The sequence below is a fragment of the Scatophagus argus genome, chromosome 22 (assembly GCF_020382885.2).
Source record: "Scatophagus argus isolate fScaArg1 chromosome 22, fScaArg1.pri, whole genome shotgun sequence".
Taxonomy (NCBI): domain Eukaryota; kingdom Metazoa; phylum Chordata; class Actinopteri; family Scatophagidae; genus Scatophagus; species Scatophagus argus.
Window position 1 is genome coordinate 4,601,138 of NC_058514.1, and position 25,470 is coordinate 4,626,607.

A 25,470-nucleotide genomic window follows, 5' to 3' on the forward strand; every position below is an offset into this window, starting at 1 on the left:
ACTCCAGTGTTTAGCATTCAGCTGCTACTAAAGATGTTAGTGTCCAAATGAATGTAGCGATGTGCAGGTCCACAAAGAGCACTAATCTGAACTGACCCTGGTGGATTGTTCTGGAAAGCTGAGGAAGCTACGGGACAGATTAGGATCCAGAAAGACAGAGATGGTGCAAGCAGCGATTAGTCTTGTACTAAGCAAGGATCGCCCCCCCATCCCCAGAGGACCACACACTGACAGTGTAGCCATGTCACCATTGTCTATAAGCCACCGCCACTGTGGACTCATTGGCTATTGTCTCCGAAATCCTCCAGCGTTTCCCCAAAAATCTGGACTCAAGCTCCTTTGATTGGCACTTGTCAGGGCTGATAGAGAGGGTGATGTGTTGGGAAAGGCTTCGATAAAGGAGCCCTGAAAGGAAAAGGAAAATCCCCTCCCCATGAATAATAATTTGGCGAGGATTTTCCTTTTTTACTCCACCCCACTCCTATTCTGCCATTCTTTCAGGAGATAGAGGAGTGAAGGCTCTGGGTGGCATCAGTGAATAGCCTCAGCACGCTGATTGTCTCCCTGATGCTCATCCCTTTCTCAAACATGTAAAGAAAGAGGTACAAGTCCAACCTTCTTGCCTCTGCCTGGTGCACTAGATGGTAAAGGGCAGGCAGTGTGTGTTGGAGAGAGTCGGACACAGGGTAGGCGGTGTGTTTGTGTGTTTATTGTCTTCAGTGGCCTTTTCGAAATCAGCGAGGGGATTTGACTCTGCCGCTCGCAGCCAAATCCAGCTATCTGCTGTGTTCAGATGCTGTAGTTGGTATGGTAACCTGCTCTGTGTGTTTTAGGTGGGCTCTTGTTTCCAGCTTGAACTGACCAGTAATCACTGCTGTGCATTCATGGATTAGGCAACGTTGGAGGTTGGGATGGGAGGGTTTCAAAAAGGAGGAAACCAAATCCGGAGTATTTTCAGTTGCAGTTTCACTGTGCTTTAAAGATTGTCATCACCACTCGCTGATTCTCATTAGAGCCATTTTATCAGTAAAGAAAGCCATACATTTGATGCAACTGCTTCTGAAATGTGAGATGATTTTGCAGTTTATCAGTGTAAAATGAATATTGTTGGATTTTGATTATTTTGATCAACAAAACAAGCATTGACATGCAAATTGACAAAAAACAAGCAAATGATGAAAACATCTTTACTAATCTGACACATGCACAGCTTAAAAAAATATAACTATAGAAAAAGAAATAAATACAGAAAAGCTGCTGGTTGCGCTAAAAAAAAAGGGAATAAAGTTTCAAAATTAAGTTTCCAGTTAAGGAGCCATGATTGTGACTCAAGGGTTTTATAAGTCATTGAAAGAAAGAAAGAAAGAAAGAAAGAAAGAAAGTCACATACAGTTCCCAAGCAAGACACCACCGTTCAAGACCACTTCAACCAACAAACTGAGTCATTTTTATGAGTTTCTGATTTTTGAAATTATCTTCACATTTATCATGATGTCACTGTAGATATCCCCGACATTTGGTTTATGTCGCATATGAAAGAAATGATGAATTCCGTGCTTGAAAGATGAATAAATTCCTCATCCTGTCATCTGTTGTGGTGACATTGAGACTTGAGCAGGACACGGGGGCCAATGGGAGCGTGTGATTGTGTGCACTGTGGTGTAAGACGGCCTGTCAAACAAGACATGGCTCCATCAATCTGGGCTGCTGACCTCTGCGCACTCGCTGACGGGATAAATGAATCCAAGGCACCATGTTTGGGAGGCTTGATGAATCCACTGCCTGTCAGCTACTCGACTGGTCAAGCTGTCTCCTCCTAATGAATGGAACCATCTCCAAATATATCACATTTGAATTATCGCTCATGCGCTAACACAAGTAACACTCGTGTTTGTAAAAGTAGCATGAAGAAAAGAGCTTCAAACCCTAATGGGAACTGTTGCAAAAGACAAGCAGAGCCCTCCTTAAGCTCAAGTCTGCATTGATGGAGCTTTTTGTCTCTCCTCTGCCACACCAAGAAGTGTATTCTGTGGACTTTACATTCAGAGATAATGGGACCCTTAATTGGCTGGTCAGTGGCAAAATGGAAGGCTGTTTAAGTTTCAGGGAGGGCGTCCGTTCCTTAGTGAGACTCTGAAAGGACCGCGGGGAGATGAGACTGTGGCATTTAGGAGAACAATGTGATGAGAATTAGTGTTTATTAAAGAAGCAGAAATGGGTTTTAGTGCTTTTCACTGAGTGGCTACTTCCACGTTGGAGACCATGAATACAGATGTGGTTTCTCTTGTTTAGGACTGTAATGATTGCAGTGTTGATACACAAAAAGTTACCCACTCTACTAACTCATGAATACATTTCATACCAAGCAAAAGACTATTTATATCAGCCTTCATTTGATTTTTTTATGTCTCTCTGCTGCTCCAGGTTCCAGTGTAGCCAAAGGGGGCCTACCTGAGGAGGAGTCCAGTTCGCCAGGGTGGAGGGACCAAGTCGAGTCCTCAGCAGGAGGAAGGAGGCGTGGGAGTTTTGACCACAGCAGTGAAGAAAAGGACAGAAGGATGGAGGAGAGGAAAACGAAGGCGCTGAACATGCTTTCAAAACTGCAGGACAGCACACCACGTCAGCCCAATGGCAGCAAAGGTCGCTCCAACTTTGATGACTGTGAGTTCATCATCTAATGAAAAAGTCATGAAAAATTATTATTTTATTTTATGCCTTAAAAAAACTTTCGCCATTTGCAAACGTTTTGATGTGTCATTGTCCCGATAACAAGACCAAACATGGAAACTAATTTTGAGCACTTCTGGGATTGATTGTTATCTATTGGCTTATTCAGACTCTATTGGAAACTGGGAACAAGTCAAACATGGCTCAGTGTAGCGACTCAACAGATCTATCTCTTCCAGCCAACGCTCCACTTTGCCTCCTGATCACACAATAGACCATGCAGGAAAAACACAAACACCCAACACATTTACCAACACTTCTCTCGACTCTAAAAATTCTCAACCCCTCAATTACGGCACTTGATTTTGAGAATTGCCTTTTTATTTGTTCTCTGGTTTCCCTCAAGTGCCTAATTTCTGGCATCCAACCCTTTGTGAGAGGGCTGGGGCTGGTGGTTCCAAGAATAAGCATCCACACCTAAGGTCAAGACTGAGGGGCCAGCCTTCTGCAGAGGTCAGTCAGGTCAGAGTGAGTGGTGGCACCCATGAATGGGGCTGATTGGCCAGGTTTGTTCAGAAGGTAATCAAGCAGGATGAAGAACCCTGCAGCTGGCCTCACTATTCTGCATCAAGGTTATAACTGATGGAAAGCTTTCGTCGTGTTACAGGAGTATGGATTATTATACATGTGCTTTGTTATAATTTATATGTATGACATTGTTGCACTGTGACGTCATGTTTGGTTGTTGTTGCCTCTCTAAGTGGTGTTTTTCAGGCCACAGCTCTGGTTTAGATTCAGAGACTTAAATTTAAGGGTGACTTTAAAAGTAAGGTGAAAGGAACAGATCGATGTTTAAACTAATCTTCAAGATGTATGAGCACATAAATACACACAGCAGATCATGTGGGAAAAGCACAAACACCCAACATAGTGATCAACACTCCTCTGGACTCTGAAAGGTCCTCACACATCTTGAAGTAGCATAACTTTTTCTTCACGTTATTTTTAGTTGTGCTAGCAGGTACAGAGATCCATTTTCCCCAGAGGATGAATCCTCCTGACTTTAATGATCCCTTCACTTCTCCTCTAGCGTCACCTTGAGGTTGACATTTGTGCTTTTCTGTGAAATGTCCCAACCATTATTTTGTTGTTTAGCATAAAATTTGTTTCAGAGAGTCATGTTTCTGTAGCAATAACAAACTTTTATTAAGGTTAATTGAATTGTTTTCAGGTTAGAGTCAGGGTTGTATGTAATGAAGTTGTCCATAATACTAGACATGCGGTGATGTTTCGGTGTGTGTATGTGTGTGTCTGATTCTTCAAAGAACTGCTTGTGCTTGTGTTTATGGGTGTGGTGTATAAGTGTGTTCTGGTACAATCTGTAATTTTTCTATGCTTGAATGTTTGCCAGAGTCTTTTTGTTTTGTTGTGTTTGTGTGTGTTCTTGCACATGCATCGGTGTAGTTTGTGTGCACCCAAAAGTGTCTGCGTATGTGTGCCGACAAGCACTCATGCAGGCACTTGTACAACATAGCTGTGACTCCTCATTAGGCTCTGAAAGGACCTAACTGCTCATAATTGTCTCTTTTCGGCCCAGTCCTGACCACTTGCCAAAAGATTCCCAAAATAGAGGAACCCCTCAGCCCTCACACACAACTATAACTTCCTGTACTCTGCCACCATTCATCCATTCAGCTCTTTAACCCTCCAGGTTGTCATCGGTTGGCGGTTGCAGCCATGTGGCTTGTGATCAGAGTTAACAGTCGAACTACAGAGAATAATAAGAAAACAGAATATGTTCATAAGCACAAAGAGCAGATGTAATCATGTTCTCAATATGAGATGTCAGATTGCTCCCATTGTGCTTTTTTGTGAGCAGCAACTCTGAAAGTGAAACTTAACTGTTTTGGTTCACTTTCATTCTGCTGAGCTCCAAATAGCACACACACAGATCTCACAAGTAGTTAATGCACACGTTGGTATATTTAGCAGCTTAAGAGTGAAGCATTTCTCTCAAAAACCGGACTAAACAACAGTGAGCATTTGATTTGCACTCACCTGATAGCCAAAAAAATGATAATGTTGCTTTCTCTTTCCACTAAGTTCATCACACATGCTGTGTTCAAAGCTTGTTTCTGCTAATCCCAAGAAATCAAAAAATCAGTTAGATAATTAGATAGATAGATACTTTGTTCATCCCCAAGTTATTGTAAGTTTAACATAAAAATAAGTGTTGAATGTTATTACAGTGGTTGCTTTCTGGACAACAAAGCACCATTTAGCCTATAATTTGCGGCTGTGGTGGACAACTGAAGCTGAACAGACTGTAAGTGGATGGAGAACAGCGTGACACTGATGTCAAGTATCTGTGGTCTCCTTTGTGTTGCCACAGAGCAGCAGCCAGCGCCTGTTAACCAGCTCCTGTGTGGTGTGAGGGACTCTCTGGGTCTCTGATGAATGTCGGTGTTGATACGGAACACCTGGCGGCCTTGAAGCCACCCTCGCCTTGACCCCACCCACCCACCACCACCACCTCCACCTCCTACCGCCTATATTACTGTCCTCTACCTGTGGGCGGAGAGCGGACTTAATTGTTGTTTTCAAACAGCAAACGAGCCAAAAAAAAAAAAGAAAAATACAGCCGACCGATTGAACAAGAAAGACCAGTCGCTTAAATGGGACATGAAGGGAGGTGAGGTTTGTGAATGTGTTTGTGTGTGTGAGCACGAGGATGTCTCTAGTGTGTGTTCGGGTACAGTGCCTTTATGTAACCCCTGTTTGCTCAGCCTTTGGTCTGGAATACCTCTATGTATTTACCATCAGTCCAGAATGACTGGGCAAACAAACAGCCTGCCTATTGATGAGCAGCAGCGTGGAATATGCTCGCTGTATTCAGGAGAAAGAGAGAGAAAAGGAAGGGGAAGAGGGAGAGAGAGCAAAGTAAATCTGTCAAAGAGTCTATTATATGGTGTCCAAACAGAGAGCGCCCTCCACAATGGCCTTATTAATGGCACAATGTCAAGGAGCGGCAGGGCAATAATAGCAGATGATTTTGCTTTGTGACGTTATCTTGGGAGATCTGGTATCGCAATACAGCATATGATTTGAACCCTGGGGATATATGAGTGTAGATCTGCGGCAGAAGCTGATTGGGCGTAGGTGTGTGAGTGTGTGTGCAAGAAGCACAAGTTGCGGTTTGTGGTGAGGTTGATGGCGTGCAGCCAGATACAGGAGTGTGGCCGCTACGTGCTACGTGTGTCTTTGTTTGTTTATCTGCCAGAGCTTAAACCCCCCTGAACACACATGCACACAAACACTCACACACACACTCCTCAGTCTTTTTTAGGGAAAATGAGGGGGCGGAGTCATGTTTTTGTGGAGCAGCAGCAGTCTGTAGGAGAATACTGCCAAATACTGTCACCCTCTTTTACATTGTAGTACCCACTCAAGAGGAACCTGAACACGTTGCCGAATTCTGCTCTGAAAAGACTATTTTTTACAACACCAGAGAGATTGAATTTTGATGTACCAGTTCTCAGCAGGTTGTTTTTAATGTCTTCTAACAAAAAAACAAGTTTCATCTCAAGTTTTGCTTTCTCATCTGCTTATTAAGTTTAAGCAACTCATGCTTTTTCATTCAAATTTGGGGGAGATGATGGTTGTGGCTAAAAGATAAAGATTGCTGACTGGTGGTGGTGGTACATTCAAGACATTTCATTTTGTAGCAGCACAACAACATCGCACTACTTCCATCTTTGCTTCTTAACAGGACAGTTATCACAACCACAGACTGAAAAATGAGCTCCTACATTACCTGCATAACTTGTCTCAGAATTATGCTTCAAGGGTAGAAAATGAATGACATGTCATAGAGCAGGTGTGCTTGTAAAAAGCATTCACTACCACTCCCCCATCAACAGAAACACACCTTTAATGTCAAGTTAAAACAGGTGTCTGTAAAGTGATTTGAATTAATTACAAAACACTGCAATTAATCTGCCACCTACACTTTTTATAGGCGCTTGAACAAGGAAAACCTGTGTTCAAAACCGCTCTCTCACCGACTCATTCTGCTCTCCACATGCTCAGTGGTTTGTTGTGCAGTGAGCAGTAACTTGTGATATCTGACACGTGTGAATCATCACCATGCGTCACCACTACCAGGTGTCACATAATCGTGATTTTACAATTAACAAAGCAGAAGATTTCCACTGCAGTATTTTTTGGCAAAAAGTGATTGATGCTTTTATTTTCCAAGTAGTTTGCAAGATAAATCTTATTGGGGGGTGGGCAATATTTCAGCTAATGAAGAAGACAACTTAAAGCTTGTAAACATGGATGTAAACAATGCAAGGTTTAATAAATTAAAAAAAAAGGGAACAACACGTTTGTTAGACTTGAGCTGACATCTCAATATTACATTTTTACTTTTATTAAGAGGGACTGTTGTTTATTTAACCTGTAATCTTAATCCTTTAATCTTTATAGGTTCATTTAAATCTGTATTGTACACATTTTTACTGCCATAGCATCATGTGAGGGAGGATGGAAAATGAACTTTGCTGCTTGATAAACTGACGATGAGCAGTTCTAGAGAAGAGATCATTAGCACTACATCGCTGCCTATTGCAGAGACGCGTACGAGTGTAAGCTACAACAGCTCAAACCACATTTTATCTACTTTCTGTGTGCTCATGCGGGTCATCTCACTGCTTTCATCAGTGTGAAAACCTGCTCTGTCCTTTCTCCTGCATCTCCTGCTGCTCCGCTGCAGTCCAGTGTTTTTCATGTAGCGCTTTTATCAGATAAGATTTTGATCTTTACCTTTGATTTGGAGTGTTTTCAAAACGCCCAACAATGCCTCATTCTATACTATTGTGAAATTATATGCTTGGCCTGGTTTACAGGTCTGCTTTGGTGCTCACACCTTCTCACCTCCTTATCTCACAGCAGCACACTTCATGTTTTATGGTTTTGTCTCATCGCGCTGAGGCAGTAGATTTACAGGATCGACACATATTTAAGAAGTTAAACCCAAAACATCCCATAAACCCATTTCTCATAGATCTGCTGTGGCTAAAGATCGGTTTAGACTCAGTTTATCTCTCTGTGTGTGAATGCTATTTGCTCTAAATTTGTGCTCTTAATCACATATTTTAGGGTTGTATATGTGGGGCATGTTGAACTCTGACACTCTCCTGCTATTGAAAAGGGGGTCACCTCCTCTCCACAGCTGAATGTGACCTTTGTTAAAGGAATTATAGGACACTTTATACAGTGTGATGATGAGCAGAAACAAAAAGTCTGGGATTAAGCGGGAAAGAGAGCAACAAACAAATGAACTCGTTAGAAATACAATAGACCCCTGTGTGTGTGATAAATTGCATCCTAGCTCTGACATATGCATGAAGACTTTTATGGAGGTGCGCATTGATAAACCATTTTGAATTTAAGCACCTGACTGGTCAGTGGAGCTGGTGTGATTTAAAAGTTAAACTTTACAACATTCATTTTATATTTTTCGTACAACATTTTGGATGACACATCATGATTAAGTTTGTTTTTCACTTGCAAAGTGGAGGCCAGTTAGCTGGACTGAATAGCCTAACAGTTGGAAATGGAGAATAGTTGGCCTGACTTTTTAACAAAACACTGATTACCGCCAGATGTTAGTTTTCATTCATGTTATTCCAACACCTGCCGAGTCATCGCAGTGCGTTCTGCGTCCAGCGTTCTTCAGAGGGGCAAGTTAGCGTTAGCTGTCTTCATGCTGTCCTACAAAAGCTAAACGCAGAAACTTGGACATGTTTTACTATATAAGAAAATATTACACCCTAGACAAGTGAAAACAGCTTTTAAACTTTATGCAGTATGAAATGGATCTGAAAAAGTATCTGCTTTTTGGCTGCACAAAGTGTATGTACTTTTTTTTTTCCTCGAATGGCACAGCCTTCTCCCCAACTTCTTAAAGTCCCTATTATTACTGTTATGATACCTGAGTTTCTGTACCTTTCCTGATAATTTTATCTGAAGAATAATAACATCTTCTCCCACTTAGTTGTCAGTTAAAAATGTCTCAAATATGACATTTTGTACCAAACTGATGCCTAAAATTATGACTCGAATGAGAAACTGAACTGCCTGAGCAAGTAAGTAAACAAGACTGCAAATCTGACCAAACATTTGATATCAGCTTTTAACAGCTGACAGCTTGTGATACGAGCTGTGCTGCAGACACATTTCCGACAGTAGGCTGCCATAAAAGCGCGGAGGTCACATTAGGAAATATAAATCATACACAGACGAGTACCAATAGTTGTCAGACGAGCAGCCAGTGGTGTTTTTCATCTGTCAGCTGCGGACATTGAAAATGACGCCCAAGCGTGTGTTAAATGAGTTGTGACCCGCGGCTGTTTGCAGCCCGTGGACCGGTGCACGAGCAGCGACTCTGCAAGAGAAAAGGAACAAAACAGAAAAACAAACGCCAGTGAAAGAGTGAACCTCCCTGCTCATCATCATCATGGCCCCATTCTTCCTCTCTCAATTGCAACTGAATCGCCTCGGTCTCATTACAGATTATGGCCTCAGCAGAGTGACTCTCCCCTTTCTCTCGCCTTTCTCCACACAGTCCCTCTCTTGATTAACATTTTCTGCTAGGCTTCACACCAAAGGCACAACCTGTGCGCTTTAAAGGCAGGGTGAAAAAAAAGCCATCAAGCGGTGGAGTGGAATGAGATAAGGCTATCAGGCAGGAGGCTTTACTGCCTCGGCTTTGTCCCGCTCCTCCACCCTCCCTCGCTTCCTCCCTCAATCTCTCACTCCACTGCACCTTTTGTGCGGCTGATTCCCTGACGGAGTGCTCCCCTCAGCCAGGGACTCCCCGACCTCCTCCAGCACCACTGCACTGCAGGCCCACACCAGTGTGTGTGTGTGTGTGTGTGCAGGCAAGGCTGTGGTCAGGGCTGATGTTGAGTTTGAGCTCCCTTAAACTCATTCACAGAACAGCATATGTTCTTATGTATCTGCTCTTATGAGTTACCTTCACAGTGTATATTACAGCAAGTAGTGTAAAATAAAAGTTTTGTGGTATAATATATTTTCCTCATAACCGTCATCATTGTTTGATCATAACTGTCACTCAATAGAGATCCTTTAGGAATACTGAATAAACCCACTAATTCTGACATAACATAACTAAGTAGACATACAGTTAAAAAATCAAGGAGCTGAGAAAAGACTGGTAAGCATAAATATAGACCTGCTATGTAAGTATAAGTACATATAAGAAGCTGATATATATACATGTAGGTAACAACAATGACCAACAACATCCAGTGTCTGAACAAGTCACTGTAATAATGTGCATTAGATTAATGTAATGTGCACTGTTACATTACGGTGAGTCAGTGAGGATCCTGGGCCTTGCTGTTGAGGCCAGCTGCAGTCTTGTTGCGTAAGGTTTTGGTCTTGGTGGTCGCAGCCCTCCTGCCAGAAGGGAGTATTTCATTCAATATTCAATATTTCAGTATTTCATCGCCTCCACATGCACACACACACACCCCTGATTGGTTCAGTAGGGAGTATAGAAACCAACACAGTTCCTTATGTGAAAAAAAAATAAATTCATACGTGTGTTTCTGGACTCGCTTAAGTCACCACAGGTCAACTGCTGATTCTGCTCCAGATGGTCAGTGAACCTTAACCTCAGCTCAACCTCAGCTCAACCTCAGCCTGCTCGGCTGTAAAAAAAAACAAAACAAGAAAAAAGGAGAAGCTGGATCCATTCACCCTTTTACACAAGCTGCCATCTCACTTCAGCAGCTTGCCCGTTGCACTGATGCAGCCGTCCTGTGAGTGTGTGCCTTCATGTCTTTTGAAGGGAGCGGACTTTAAATCCCTGCCTGGTCCCATGCGGTCTGAGCAGCGTCTGCATGTGTGACTCCAGATCCTCATCCCGCAGCCCCTTCTCATCACAGATATTTGCAAACAGATGCGCGAAGCCGGGCAGCAGGTTTTTTGATCAATCAAGCTTTAACAAGTCAAGTTGACTAGATGCGAATGTAACATTTTGCATGTGAAAGGACGAGGCCACGGAAGGCCTGGTTTTGATTAGGCCTAAGCTGATAAATGGCAGATTCAAACAGCCCCCCTGCCATTGCAGAGAAACCCCAGAGGTCCAGGGGTTTAAGTCCAGACTGATATCAACTCTGTTGCTCCTCTTTCTTCTGCAAACCAATGAATAGATCCATTATTCAGTAGACTCATTCTCATCTCCTAAATTGAAGTGGCAGCAGCTTAAAAGCCCCCATTTTCTACCCCCTTTTTTTTTTCCAAGTGACTCTCCCTCCCACATTTGCCTACTGAAATATTCATGGGTGTGGTTTGTCTCAGTTTGTCCCCCCCTTAGGTAATCACTGTTTTTACATTGGGGACTCAAACAGTGATCATTACTTTTAAGTTAAAGAAATAAGGAACTGCTTTATTAAAAAAGAGTCAGTTTTGAGTTTGAGAGGAATCTTTGAGGATTGTGAAGATAAAAGGGTCATAAAAAGTCACCAAGTCACAAAAACGCACCTGTAGATGTTATCACAAATGGACTCACTTATTTCTGTGGCTGATACGGCAGTACAAAAGGGTCTAGCTATGATGTTATTAGCTGCACATGGAAGACTGAACAATTATTTTTCTTATCGTGGATATTTTGGGTTATAAAACAACGGAAAAGAGTTTAAAAATGTCAATCCAAGTTTCCCACAGTGACGTCTTCGCATTTGTGTCGTTTTGTCCTAACATCTCTCAGATTTGGTTTCATTTGCTTTTTATGATTTTGAGTAATCAAAATGTGTTTCCGGTTTCTTGCTCAGGCACTTCTCATGCTGTAAGCATAAGATATTCCCTCGCAGTAACTTTCCCATTAAAGCAGAATATTGGGGTTTATTTCAAGGTCATTGCGTCTCCAGAGTGTTTTCAGCGGCCAAGTGCCACTCTGCCCCCCCCTCCCCGCCGCCAATCAAGGCCAACTGGACTCCCTGTGAACCACTCGCCCTGTATTGTCCACTCTGCGTGACCCTTGTGCGACCAGAGGAGAGAAATATTGCTCTAATCCACTCTGCGCACACACACATGCCCACACAGTGAAGCCTAATGTTGTTACTCAAGCTGGACTTCACTGTTCTGCGTGGAATAAAACGTGACATACAGTACAAATGACCATCTTTTCCACTGTTGATGCTGTTGTCGTGCAGTCAGAAAGTCCAGCTAACATGCATTCAGCAGGCTCTAAAGGTTTGTCTTTGTCTTCTTCTCTTTGCAGTCGACTTTTTGGCAAAGTATTGCATTTTCAGTCAGGAGAAGCTGGCTGAGTACAAAAGGGCTTTTGAAGCAGTAAGTGAAAAGACTTTTAAACCCTTGAGATATTCTCACTGTGACATGTTGCACTTCCTGTTAGGAATGAGTTGATGTTTCTTTAGCAATAACAAAGATGACGATGATGATTTTTGATTAATAAATTAATAGATTCTACTCATTGTCAGAAAACAGAAAAGGTACATCCAATGGACAGTTTAAAGGCAAAAAAACAGATTTTTACCAGCATTGTTGTCGTTCTTGAATTAAGATTTTCTTTCTGTTTGTTTTTACAGAACTGTACCTTTATAGTATGTTATAGTTTTTTAGTATGACGATGACGACGAAGGCGGTCTTTCTTTTCAGGAGGACAGTGACGGCGATGGCTACATCTCCTGCCTTCAGGTTGTACTTGCTCTTAAAAACATCATCCCTCCAGAGCTGCTGTCTGACCAGGAGGAAATCTACGTCTACAGGGTCCACTCTAACTCCATTTGTACACATGCAAAGAGAAATACACAACCCTTCACACACACACACACACACATCTCTCACATGTTGACACACAATCGCCCAATCAGCACGACTCAATCAGTTGTCGTACTTCTTTTAATTTTTTAATTTAATTAATTAAATGCACCATTACAGTAATGAAACATGATCTCTACCAAGTCTTTTGGAGGATATTACATTCAGAGTTTAAAGGCTTAACTTATGTGAAGAGATCTAAGATTTTAGTTTTATTATAATTTTTTTATTTTTTTTATTATAGTATTTTAAAAGGATGAAAAGTCTCAACTGTAATTGTGTCAGTATTTCACAATGGCAACCCATCAAGACATCACACTTAAAACCACAGATGTCAGCAAAATCTGTACTAAATTTCATGTCAACGCATCCGATGATTGCTGAGAAATTAGAGTCTGATGCAAAGTGGTCGTCCGACCAGCAGACAGACTGACATTGATCCTCTGATCTCTTGGTTATTTGTTTTAGATCCTGGAGATGGTGGACTTCAGAGTGACAGATGGGCTGGTAGACCTGAGGCTCTTTGCTGTGATCTCGAGTCTGGCACAGAAAATTGCCACCATGGAGTAAGTGACCATGAGCACACACGCTCCTCAATGAAGCTGGACGAGGAGTCCCTGACCTGCCATAAATAAGAAAATCAATGAAAGTGTACGCAAGTTTGTTCTGCTGACTTTTGCGTCGTGTGTGGGGCTCCCTTTGATCCTCGTCTCCTTGTGCCTTCAGGCAATTTATGTGTTTTATGTGTTTTTAGAAGTCGTAGTTATGAGTTCGACTGTGATAGCCACATATACAAAAGAAACTGGTTCACTGATTCATTGTAGGGTGACAGAAAACTAAGGGACAATGTTGACATCAAGTCATTTATTGAGCAAAGAATTGCTTTTTCGTCTCTGAGTTCAGGCTCCCAAATGTGACAATTTGCTGATTTTCTCTAAATTTGATTTTCCATTTGGCTTTTGGGCTGTTGGTTCAGAGAGACTGAAGAAAAATCAAACTTATTTTAAGAAAATAAAACTCTAATTGCAGACAAAAATGACTTTTGTGATTAATCTGTTATCGAAATTGTTGTTCAGAATCATCCAAAAAAAAGAACCTGCAGATTTATCAGTTAGTTGTAGCCCTGCGTTGAACCTTGTGCAGAACCAAAAACATCCCACTGATTTGAACTCGGCTGTGGTGTCCTTGTGTCTCTACATTACCCCCCATATGCCACAGATTCCCACACACATCGCTTTTTTCCTGCCCTGGGGTGTATGGCTTCCTACAGACAGGAGTGTGTGGAGCCAACCCTACTCTGGAGGTCTCCGAGGGTCAAGGCCTGCTCCCAAAGCCCTCACCCCGGAGTGAGAGCTCCCTCTCAGCGAGGACAGGGCCAGGGTCATGGGTCCTCTGATTTACGGCCAGTCCTTTGTGTTGTGTATTAGAGGAGGCCTGTAGACTGACTGGCCCACTGGCACAGGGGGACCAGGGTGTCTCCTCTCTATGGAGGCAATTATAGTAATGATAATGAATGACCATATTAAACCTCTTTTCACAGAACTCCTTTTTGCAATTTAAATAATAAGAAGAGAGAAGATCAGCGTTCATAATGCTGGGTCCCAAACAAGGAGAAGACAATAGCATCCTTCTGTCATCTCATCCCCACTGAACTAAATTGATCCTCTTACCTGTTTCAGTTAATCCTGTTGCCTCTAATCCTATCTTAGAAATGAGCTGCAACAGTAGTTACACAATCAGCCTTTCTGATAATGTAAGGCTTTGAAATCTGAGGAGGTGCTTCCCACATTTTTATATGTATTTGTTTCTTCTTCTTCCAGTTTTACCTCGCACTAATTGCACCCTTCCCCCCTTCACTCTCCTCCTCTCGTTTCAACTTTAACTGCCCGTCCCTCTCGTTTCTCTAATCTCTCCGGCTCTCTTGTTGCCCACCTCTCCCATTCTGTGCCGTGCTGTTTTGGCCCTTGACTCGGCCCATCTGTCCCTGTGTACCATTGTGCTCCCCGACAAGTCCACCTCACACAGTGCCACATACCCTCAGGGCCAGTCACATGATCTGCCAAGAAGCACATTGCTGCACAGGATTCCCAAATGGCATCAGTGGAGCCGTCACAGTCATTCCTATTGTCACTCGCATCCCTTCTTGCTTTTGTTGGACTTGTAAGCAGGCATGCATGCTCTGAGAGTTACTGTAAGTCTTCTGTAAGTGTTCCTGGAAATTTGCTCCCCTTAATGAGTCAGGGAGTGAAGGACACGTGAAAACATGAGACAGCAGAACCTGGACCAGCTCCCCGCCACATAAGCTGTCTGACAATTTGAGTCCCTCCTCCTCCAGAGAGTTCCCTCTCACCCAGCGCCAGCACATCCCGCTCAAAAATATCCAAAAACAACTCTCAGGTTTGTCAGATCAAACTAGGTCAGAATGTTTTTGCATCCCTTCACCCCCTGCCTCACTGTATGCCAGCTCTCCAATGAGGAGACCGCCAAAATTTTGGGGCGTTACGTAAGCGAGAAGTCTGCTGTGTTGTCCCCAGCAGGGTGCCAGAGGAGGGCTGACAAAAGAAAATGGGTTAGGCTGCTATTATATCCTCCCCACAGTCCATCACCCATCCCCGAGCCCCTCGTTTACGCTAGCCATTATCACGCCAGTGTCCTTAGTGCACCAGCATTTGGACTCTTTTACTGCAAACCAAGTGCAATTAATGATCATTAGCTGCCCTGTCTCGCTTCATCCCCATCAAGAATCTGCCTGCGCAGAGTTTGGAGGACCAGGGCCAATCACGGCACTGGGAGCGCTCAGGCGTGCACTGCCCTCGTTGGCCTAGTGCTTGGCCATTCATTGCGCTTGCAGGCCACTGAGCGCACGACGAGGAGGGGCTCATTAACACGGGGCGCTCGTTAAAGAAGGGACGACCGTCGCTGTGCCACACGCTGGACTGGAGAGGTCTGTCCCGACACAATCGGTCGTGTCTCCCTCTAATTATTAGAGTGGACCTAGATTTTGTTGGTTTGCGAGTGGTCACAACGCGCCAGAGTGTTTCCCGGTTGCTTACTCCCCTCCCTAAACTTCCACACGAACCCTGCTCACCCTGCTCACCCCTCCAGTCCCCCCCCCGTCCCAAAAGCAGAGCAGTTTTATCCGTTACTGTGGCGGGATGTCCACGTGTGCCCACGTATTGTTTGGCAGCCAGGCCACTGTGAGCAACCACAATGGGCTCAGAACACTTTACCATCACTTCTCTGCAAACACAACATCGCATGGGACAGACCCGCCAAAAATCAGCCACCGTCACAAACAGATTGTCCTGAATTTGGCATCCAAAGTATGAACCCACACTCCTATCTTTAGACAGATTTTACTTGTTTTTATTGCTATTTGACACATGTAGGCCTTGTTCAAGGTGTCCTGCACTGATTTGACAGATTATTTTACTCATTGTGTTCCGCAAAAGCTACTTTCACCAACTGATGTAGTCATTTTGCTGATTTCTTCCAGTGAGTTTATGCGATCACTAATCAGCGACATGGACTTCCGCTCGCTCGAAGTGAGGCTCTTCAAAGCGAAGGTAAAGTCTAGCTTTGACTCGCATTTCACAAATTCTCCTAAAGCTCTGCCTGCTGATGTGTGCGACCAGATGTTTATACTCAACGCTTATACTACAAGGTGCGCTTGATTACCTCCATGCAACATCAGATTAAGTCTCACATTAGTCACATTCATGCCACAAGCGCCACCTCCGCCTCGCTTTCATGGCACCGCGGGTATAATTACAATGAAATAAATACTCGTAAACACTTTGAAGAGTGATTCCAAAGCATACTTTGTACAGCTAGCTTTTTTTTTTATATTAGTGACACTCAGCCCTTATGCATAGAAATGAGGGACATGAACTAGAGGCAGAAAGACAGGGGTGCTTTTCCCTTTTCATAGATTAGCAAGGGCCTAATCTCATTAAAGTGCCCAGCAGCGAACATGCCGTCCACTCCGCCCAGCCCTGTAATCAGCCTGAGACACACGGCTCATCTCAGATGGACCGGGACCATAGCCTACCAGCTGGCTGCTCACAGGCAGGCCCGGCCCTCATTCATACAAGGAAGTACTGAGCAACTGAAAGGCAGGAGCAACATGAAAGCCTGTGGCCATGGGTGTGGAAACTGAGCCCCTGGCCAGGTAGTGGAGGCTTTGTAATTATAGAGCTGCAAGGGATAGGGTTGTTAACTGGAGATGCTGGTGAGGGGAATTGGCTAATTGCCAGAGGGATTATCCTCCCCACCCCCCACGTCCACCCCCACCTCAACCATTATTACCTTGACTGCATTAACTGTGCAAACAGGTGCACTCAAACAAGACTAGAAACAGGTTGAGGTAATCTGAGGCTACCCTGAGGAGCACACACAATGACACACTCAAACTTGTATACACGCACACACTCACCACTGGGCTTCAAAGCTTCCTTCTTTTTGATTTTGTTTTTTTTTTATGTCTAATATCATGACTGGTGCAGCAACTGTTCCTGTTCCTCCTGGAGGAGCAGCAAGGAGACAACAGAGCTCATCGGGGCTTCATCAGCGCAGAGCAGCTGCTTCTGGAGCTGAAGGCCGGGGGAATCCATCTGGAGCAGGAGGCGGCCGTCAGACTGGAGCTGCAGCACATTCCTCCCCTCGACCTGTTGGACTTCCTGGCCTACCTGCCCCTCTTCATGCTCATCCACAAGTCGGTCGTCTCCAACCCTCTCGATGACTCCAGCAAATTCTGACCTCAGACTTCACAGCGCAGTCTGTCTGTCTGTGGCTCAGGTATCAGCATTACTGCCACTACAGGTGTGCGTGAAAAGGTGAACACGAGAAAGGCTTACATTAAAGGGAGTGAATTAAGCACTATAGTAAAGAACCACACCATTCAAAATGAGGAAATTTTGCAGTGATTTCAAGTCAGTTCAGTGGAGAAGTAATTCCACATTCCTGTTTCAAAGATAATTATGAGCGTGGGGAAAAAAAAAAAGTTTTATCTGGTTTCACTTGGTAACAAACTGCCACAAATACGTAATGTGTAAACTGTTTCATGTGGTTTGACAACAAGGCTGGCAATGGGCCTAACCACTTTGGAGTAAAGCATGAACATTCTCAAGCTGGATGTTTTTCCTGCTTCCAACAGAACGTGTTCAGTTGGTGACATATCTAATCAGCGGCGGGTTATTACTGTGACAAGCTAGTTAGCAGGGAATGCTAACATTAGCAGGTTACTTTAGAGCTCCTTCTCTCACACTTTTGCCCTTGTGTGAAGCTTGGTGTGCCTTGTAACCGTTTTCCAGCCATGATTGAACAGTCTGTGTTTTGGGTAGAGATTAGTTGTTTATGTCCAAATCAAAATTCTGACAATTTGTCTGTGGGTCTCATTGACCTACAGCGCTCAGGACTAAAAATGAGCTCTTACAACTTAAATTCAGTTCTGCCTGAAGTGCTGTCTGTGGTCCTGAAATGTCGTGCAACAGTGGATGGTGATCAAAAAGTCTGCAGTTTAACAAAGCTTTATTATTTTACTTTCATCAGATAAAAACTCTGTCTACAAACTTTCGCTGACTCACTGCCTCGGAGGCGGGTTTATGTAAATGTCCTGATGCAACAACTGCTTTTTGTTCTGCAGTAGAAAAAACAAAACAATATTCGAGGTAGCCGCGCGGACTGTTGTCCTCTTCTATCCAACTTAATCAACACTGATGAATGATATTCAATAAGATATTCAACTAATATAGTTCGAGCCATTGTTTTGCCTGGGCTTTGCCAATTAGATATGGCCGTGCTCTCCTGCGGCTCATACACGCTTGACAGACCGCCAAACAAGAAAACGTAATGGACTCTGACAGGCAGCAAAACCAGGACTGTTAGATCAGGGACGTCCTGTAATCAGCATATGTCATCATGCAAAACCCTAAACAAGACGAGAAATATTCTGCAGCATAAACTTTAACCTGCTCTTAAAAAACATTCTTTTAATATACGTATTAGATTCTGAACACTTTGAAGATGCTTTGATGTCAAATAAAGATTTGTGTCAGTGATTGCCTTCACTGTCCTCCCTGCTTTTGCCTTTTCTTCCCTCAGCAGAGAGGCCTTTAGCTTCTTACTGACTGACAATCTGTCACCAGCAGGCTCTGAAATGATTTGTACCTGAGGTGGACTTCCCTCATTGGTTTGATGCTCTTTTCAGTTGGTTGTAGCAGTTTTGGGAAGATTCAAGTCTCCAGTATCTTTAATGTTAACCAGCCGGCTTTGTTTGGGCTCTTGAGAACAAAACTCTGTGTTTATTTTAAGAATCTCTGCGGCTACATACTGTTGAAGATGAGATCATGTGCGTTTCCTGTTCACAGCGCGTCTACCTTGTAATATTTTCAGCCAGAGAACACAAAGGCTCACATGTCAAACTACTTCACATGTGATATGTGTGAGCAGCTGAGTATATGGACGTTCATTACTGTGACACAGTACTGGAAAAATAATATTTTGATGTTGTCTAGTGTTAGTTTGTGAATTAAAAGTAAAAATCATAGCAGGGTTGGAGTTCTGGTGGCCTGTTAATTTAGTTGGCGGATTGTACCTTACCTAAAGGGTAATAAAAATACTTTTTAACCAGTAGGAGACATAGATTAATTAGCATTTTGGAAACCAGCTGCTCTTAAAAATAATACATTTCTGTCAAATCAGGCAAAACTTTTGTTAAGACGTTTGTGTCTCAGACTCAAACAGAATTAAAGAAAAACGTTTTATCGATGTCCTGAGTTTTGTTGCTGTAAAAAGTACATTAAATATGAATATCAGACATTTACGACTTGTAGTTTTTTCTTACTGCCACCACTACTGTGATTAACAGTGAAGTTGCAGCTGTGTTCATTTTCCACGGACCCCCCCCACCACCACCACCACCATCACTACCCCTCTGAGGGCCCCCTGGTGGTCCGTGAACCCTCCTTTGAGAACGACTGATGTGCGCACGCACATCTTACACAATGACCCTGAACACACCACGCGGTCTCCCACTTTGTTTCCCATTGTGAAGAGAATAATTTAGCATTTTGTTAAATCTGAGAGTCAGAGTCAAAAATGTGAATTTCTCGATTTCATATGAATTATATTTCATATTTCATATGAATGAGTTTTTATTACAGGGAAGAGAAGCTCAAAATAGAGGACGAGACAAAGTTTTCTGATTTCAGACACACACACACACACACACACACACACACACAGGTGGTGATTGTTGTGTGTTCCGCGGCATGCCGCTGTCAGGAGGCACACGCCATCAGCCAATTCAGCTCTGAGTCTCCACTCGACCACCCTACAAACCCCATTCACTCATTAGAGCAGACACGCGTCCGGCTGCAGCCTCCGCTCTACCTGTCAAACTTCGTTTTGCAGAAACCCAAAGTCCACCTCAGAGTCTACTGGTGGTCGCCAGACTGCAGTCAACCCACTGACGTTCCCTCCATCTGCTGTTTTAAAAGACAAACGTTCTCGTTGTTCAAGGCTCCTCAAAGTTCCACTTGATTTGAGAAGTTACAGGATGGTGCGTGTCAGCCTGTTTGTGTGCACGAACATTATAGGTGGTAAATCTGTGGATAGTTTTTATTAAATGTGGCTAACAGTTGACAGAAAACTGCTTCAGTCTCTCTTCAGGGCACACACAGTCCAACTCAGGAAGACAAGAAGCTTTAAGTCATCCAAAAGAATCAAATCACTTTTCTTTAAACGATCTTTGTTTGTTGCTGGTGTTTGTTTACTCTGAGAGTCATTTCCCAGGAGAAACAAACAGCACTTTATCAGTGTTTGCATGTTACAGCTGCTGGTTTAGAATGACATTAAAATTTCATAACTGGGCTTTGGAAAAAAAATGCACGGCTTGAATTTTACGCACTTGTGACGCCAGATTTACTTATTGCGCTTGCGCAAACTCGACCGGTTCCGTTGTCAGTGTTGTCCAATATTACAAAAGAGACTGGGCCGAGTTGGACATCGAGGACTTGGCTGAGGGACCTGTGGCTGGAGGCGTTGGAGAGCCACTATGTTGTGAATTTCGTGCGTAATACTGAGTTTAACACCGTCTGATCCCAACCATCCCTTCGCTTTCTCCTTCAGTAAGCCTCAGACATGTTGGGAGCTGTGACCAAATGTCCCCTCCCTCCCTCCCTCCCTCAAAACATTTCCCAAAACAAGACATGCAAAGCAATTCAGTAGCAAATCATTTTATTTTTGGACTAGAGTGTAGAAAATATGGTTATAAGACTTCTTTTTTTTCCAACATATGTTTATGTGAAGACAGTATAGAGCTGGCAGTATAAAGACACAATGCATGGCCATTGCGCTCTGTTTGGACAATAGCTGCATAAGTTTTGATCATTGTGAACTTCATGACATAATGCAATAACATGGTTTTGCTATTAAATAAGACACGTTGGTGCTAGAATAAAACGTCGGAGTGTCAAACTCCTTCTGGAAACCTCAGAAACAGAAGAGCCAGAGAATAATAGACTACACGTCTACATAGGCAGGAGGTATAGAAGCAACTTCGCAATATATAGACAAAATATATACAAAATGATGCGTACAAAACATCTATAAATCTCTTACATACAAAAATATCTTAATATATTTCAAAAAAGAGTTTTGATATAGAATTTCATAGAATAAATCCGCGACTTGGAAGCATTTTCTGAATTAAAACGTCTGAGAGGTTTACCAAAGGGTTGGTGCTCTGTGATTGGATTTAGCATAGTCGAAGAGCGACGTATTAAATAATGTTTTTAATGTGCTGCTGAAGAGCGTGAATTCACTTTTGGGGTTTTTTTTTGTTTATCACGGGCGAATGCACAGAAGCTTGGATTCCCACGCTGTCAGGAGACCCGTCTTCCTTTAATCCTTTGGCGCTGATCTCTGGCCTGATTTTCCCCAAGTTTTTTAGGACGTTAAGGCCGTGTCTGTCTGTCTGTCTGTCAGGCTGGGAGGACCGGGCGCTAAGGACGCAGGACCAAAACGCGGGTGTGCGTCTTGTTCTTGAGAGGACAGCCAGCCTCCTCCGGGACCATCCCAAGCGCGCTACAACAGTAAATTGAGTTGATCCATATTTCTGTGAGGAGGGGGAGAAAAGACGGGGGTCAGACCACTGCTCAGACTGTTCATCATGACTGTTGATCTATAATGTTGTGTGACGTGAACTTGTATATCATTGAGTATCTTCTTACCTCATACAGATGCTCAGAACCAGTTGGTGAAGTCCAGCAGTTCCCGTTCCTCCGGGCTGAGGGGTTCCATGGAGCCCTCGTCGGATGAGTAGGAGGACACCGGTGAACCCGCCATGGAGTTCATGTCAGCGGAATATCCCTGCGACATGGTGGGCGACAGGACGCCGGACTGAAACGCCGCGCTCACCGCGTCGTGTTCGTCCAGTAGCTGCTGCAGTGCGCGGATGTACTCCACGGCTGAGCGCAGCGTCTCCACTTTGCTCATCTTCTTGTTGGCGGCGCCGTTGGGGACGTGCTCCCGCAGTGTGGCGAAGCCGTTGTTGACCAGTTTCACCCGGTTGCGCTCCCTCTCGTTCCTCCGGGCCACAGCGTGCGGCTGCTGCTGCGGAAGACTGTAGCCAAAACCCGCAAAGTTCAGCCTCCGCTTGCAGCGCAGCAGCTCCGGAGAGGAGGAGCGCTGCCTCTTGGGCTGCTTGGACACCGACTTCCCGCTGCTCTGACTGCTGCCGCTGGGGCTCAGCTGGATGCTCTGCGCCGCCGCGGCGGAAAAGAAACAAGCGGGCGGCATCAGCTGCTGCTGACTGACGTTAATTTCCATCTTGGCTGTGAGGTCCATTCCCAGTTCAAAAAAAAAAACAAAAACCACAAAGTTATAAAGAATCACAGAGTCTCGAGGCGGTGCGTCCCGCTCGTGCCGTTCACGTGGTGTGGCCGCTTGACGCGCACTTGTTTCAGTGGGGGCAGTCCGTAGGGCTGCTGCCTCGCGCGCTCCTCAAAGCTGCTCTGAGCGCTCGAGGAAAGACGCCACTGCTTTTCAATACGTTTGGATGGCGCACTGGCCACGCCCTCTGGTCGCGTGGATTCACCTTGGGCTCCTGCCCCGGTGCCGGTGCGTTGCGCGCGCCGGACGCGTGCCACATGAAGCACTAAACAAACAGTCAGAGGTGAGTTTTTTTCTTCTTTCTATTTATCACGGGTGTCAGCGAGGTGCGCGGCAGAGCAGAGAGGAAAGTTTTCAGCAGAGAGGAGTCTCGTTCATGTTCGATCCGCAGCACTTTGTGTTTTGTACAAAAGCAAAACACACTTTTACCAGCCTGTATTTTAAAGTTTATGTCGTTTTCCTGCAGCACAGACATCAAGAAAACTGCTGTTGGGCCATTTAGGGATCTTTTAACGAACAAAGTACCAACCCAACGTATCAGTCTTACATGCTTTTCATTCATATGATTGTTTTCTAAAGTTGAGATGGATGAACGGACTTTCCACGTGTACTGAAACGACGCATCTCGAGTTGTCAGAGATGGAAAATGTGTGCAGAAAATCCCTCAAACTCTCAATAGGTGACGTCCAAACAGTCTCACTTATAAGGTGTATTTACAAATAGAGTCTGGTTATGAAGATGGAAATAATAGGAAAGCACTTTAGAGTTTGGGTTTTTAAGAAAATGTGTAATGAATTGTTTTGTTTTATTAAAATCCTCTCGTTTCTCCTTAGTAACAGGGCTTTAAACCCGAAAAGGTTGCTGCAGTGTTGCGGAATACAAATGTATATTTAAGTTTTTCCTTCCATTTTTTTCTTCTTCTCAGCTCTGGACCAAGTTGTGGTGCTGAAAGACAGCTCACCACGCCGGGAACCATCCACATTTACAGCATAACATAACAGCTCCTGCACGCCGGGGTGTGTCTGAGGGCTTTGCGCGTAAATCAGTTGCTGCCCTCCGTTTCAGCTCCTGCACGCTCTAGTTTTATTGTTGACATTACAGACGCGCCCGAATGCCGCTCATTTGAGGGACCATTGTGCACCAGGGGCCGAATTTTCCACTTTGATTGGAGCAGATCATCAGCCACGCACAGGCGGAACGGACGGGCGCAAATCTGCGGAGGGGCCCTAAGAAGCTGTTTGGAGCGGGCTTTGTGTATGATTTGATACACCCGATATGGTTACAGTAGGCTGGACGCGGTGAGTTCTGTCGATTATTGTCGCTTTGAAACGTGCAGAATAATAATATAAAACATGTCTTTCAGCACGGAACAAAAACAAGACAGAACTGTAACACCCTGTCTATATTTCTGTCTATATTCCTGTATTTGCGCGCGCGCAATAAAAGAAGAAAAAAAGAATTAGGATGGATGTTCAGTTTGTGCGCATTAAGTCATTCTTTATCGTTGTTGGTGTCTTTCCATTACAATTAAGTTCTGTGTGTGTATGCGCACCACACACACATACACACACACACACACCCACACCCTCCCTCTTTCTTTATTTCTGTGCGGGTGCGTGTGTGCACGCGCGTCCTGAAGAGGGGATTGTATTAAATTGTGCAATTTTTCTGCGCTGGCAGTGGCATTCAAAATCAAGCTTGCATTGAAGACCCCCCCCCCCCCCCCAGCCACCACCCCTCCCACTACCAATACTTTCTTTTCTTTCCCTCCCCCCTCTTATTCTCTCTCCCCTTTTTTCTGGCCCAGCAAGAGAGTTTAGAAAAGAAGCGTGGGTTCTATTCAGCCTCCCCCTGCACCCCTCGCCATCGCCAGGCTTTCTGAAACCTATCCATGCCCTGTCAGTGTGCTTCCAGAGTCCAATTAGCGCTTTGTGAGGACTTTCTCTCTGCTGCTGCTGGTCTTCCACAGACTGGGAGGGCGCTCATTTTTCGTGAGGGGCTTTCCAGTCATCGCCGGGTGTAATAATTAATATGACATGTGGGCGCCCGAATTCCCCTTTAACCACCTTCTGTATTTTTCTGTTGCCTTTTCTTTAAGTCTGGGGAGGGAAAAACAAACAAAAAACATACCAATACCATTCATGCCGTCTTTTTGTGTGATGCAAATGATATTTTTTTCAATTTGTTTGCCATTAAAAACTGTTTTTTCTGGCCATGTTTTGTTTTCCATTGGCAGGTGCTATTGGTGCATTGGTAATATTTAGCTGAACTAATACTCAGCCTTGGGGCTTTCTTTTGGAGAAAAAACTTTCACACTGCATTTCACAAACATTTTGTCAGAAATGCTAACACAGTCTTGAGTGCATTGTGAGAACATTTCAGCAACACATGGACGTTCAGGAGAAAAACACATGGCAGGCTCAGCATCTAACATGATAAAAGTACAGGAGCAAGAATTATAATAAAAGTTACAGTTAACGTTTTGTGATCAACTTTTTGTCAGTTTTTCTTTTTCACCCCATTCATACAGAAAGGCGTGATGTATGTTTACAGCTCCGTGACGTATAAACTTAAGAAGGGGAAGAAGAAAAATATAAGGACGTTGAGAAATAAATGGATGAATGCAAGAGTTTGTAAAACAAAACATCAACTCTGTCCTATCTGTCTCATTGTGCTCATGGAATTTTTTAAAATAACTATTTCTTAAATGGATTTCTGCCTCCGCTGACTGACTGACAAACGGGAGAAAGTTGTATTAGTTCACCGCCCTCTAGTGGACACTAGTGGAAAATATTCACAACTTACTTTAACCGTCTGACGCTTTTGAATGGTTTTAATACACTGGTGCATATCGTTTGTGCATATCTTAATAAAGGATCTGTTATGTAATTAATTTTGTGAATGATGATAAAAAAGATGCTTGTTCTGCTGCAGATAAGATTGTAATTCTGAAAAATCTCAGTACCAGTGAGAAAGGAACGGAAATGTTTGGAAATATCTTGTTTAAAGTACAATCATAGTATTCTTTGTTAGGTA

At 43.8% G+C, this 25,470-nt stretch overlaps 2 protein-coding genes across 11 annotated transcripts in view; one reads left to right on the forward strand and one right to left on the reverse strand.

Moving 5' to 3' along the window:
- Window positions 1-21,922, forward strand: part of LOC124053670 — a 65,399-nt gene extending 43,477 nt beyond the window's left edge. For 5 of the 10 annotated variants that reach the window (XM_046379059.1, XM_046379052.1, XM_046379056.1 and 2 more), the window contains 6 exons: window positions 2,425-2,661; window positions 11,981-12,051; window positions 12,379-12,489; window positions 13,009-13,106; window positions 16,037-16,106; window positions 17,046-19,359. In XM_046379059.1, the coding sequence (XP_046235015.1) occupies window positions 2,425-2,661; window positions 11,981-12,051; window positions 12,379-12,489; window positions 13,009-13,106; window positions 16,037-16,106; window positions 17,046-17,297 (839 nt within the window). In that variant the 3' untranslated portion in view covers window positions 17,298-19,359. Of the gene's footprint in view, window positions 1-2,424; window positions 2,662-3,073; window positions 3,181-11,980; window positions 12,052-12,378; window positions 13,107-16,036; window positions 16,107-17,045; window positions 19,360-21,528; window positions 21,648-21,782 lie in introns of those variants that run through there. The other 5 variants (XR_006842201.1, XM_046379054.1, XM_046379053.1 and 2 more) reach the window with 5 other exon arrangements.
- On the reverse strand, window positions 21,787-22,748 carry ascl1a (achaete-scute family bHLH transcription factor 1a). The gene has a single exon (XM_046379068.1). It carries the CDS (start codon window positions 22,387-22,389, stop codon window positions 21,787-21,789), a length of 603 nt encoding a protein of 200 aa, XP_046235024.1. The 5' UTR covers window positions 22,390-22,748.
- Between the last annotated feature and the right edge of the window lie 2,722 nt (window positions 22,749-25,470).

What these genes read in the sequence shown, in the direction of transcription:
- ascl1a (XM_046379068.1), bottom strand. Translation starts at nt 22,389, where the DNA reads ATGGACCTCACAGCCAAGATGGAAATTAACGTCAGTCAGCAGCAGCTG.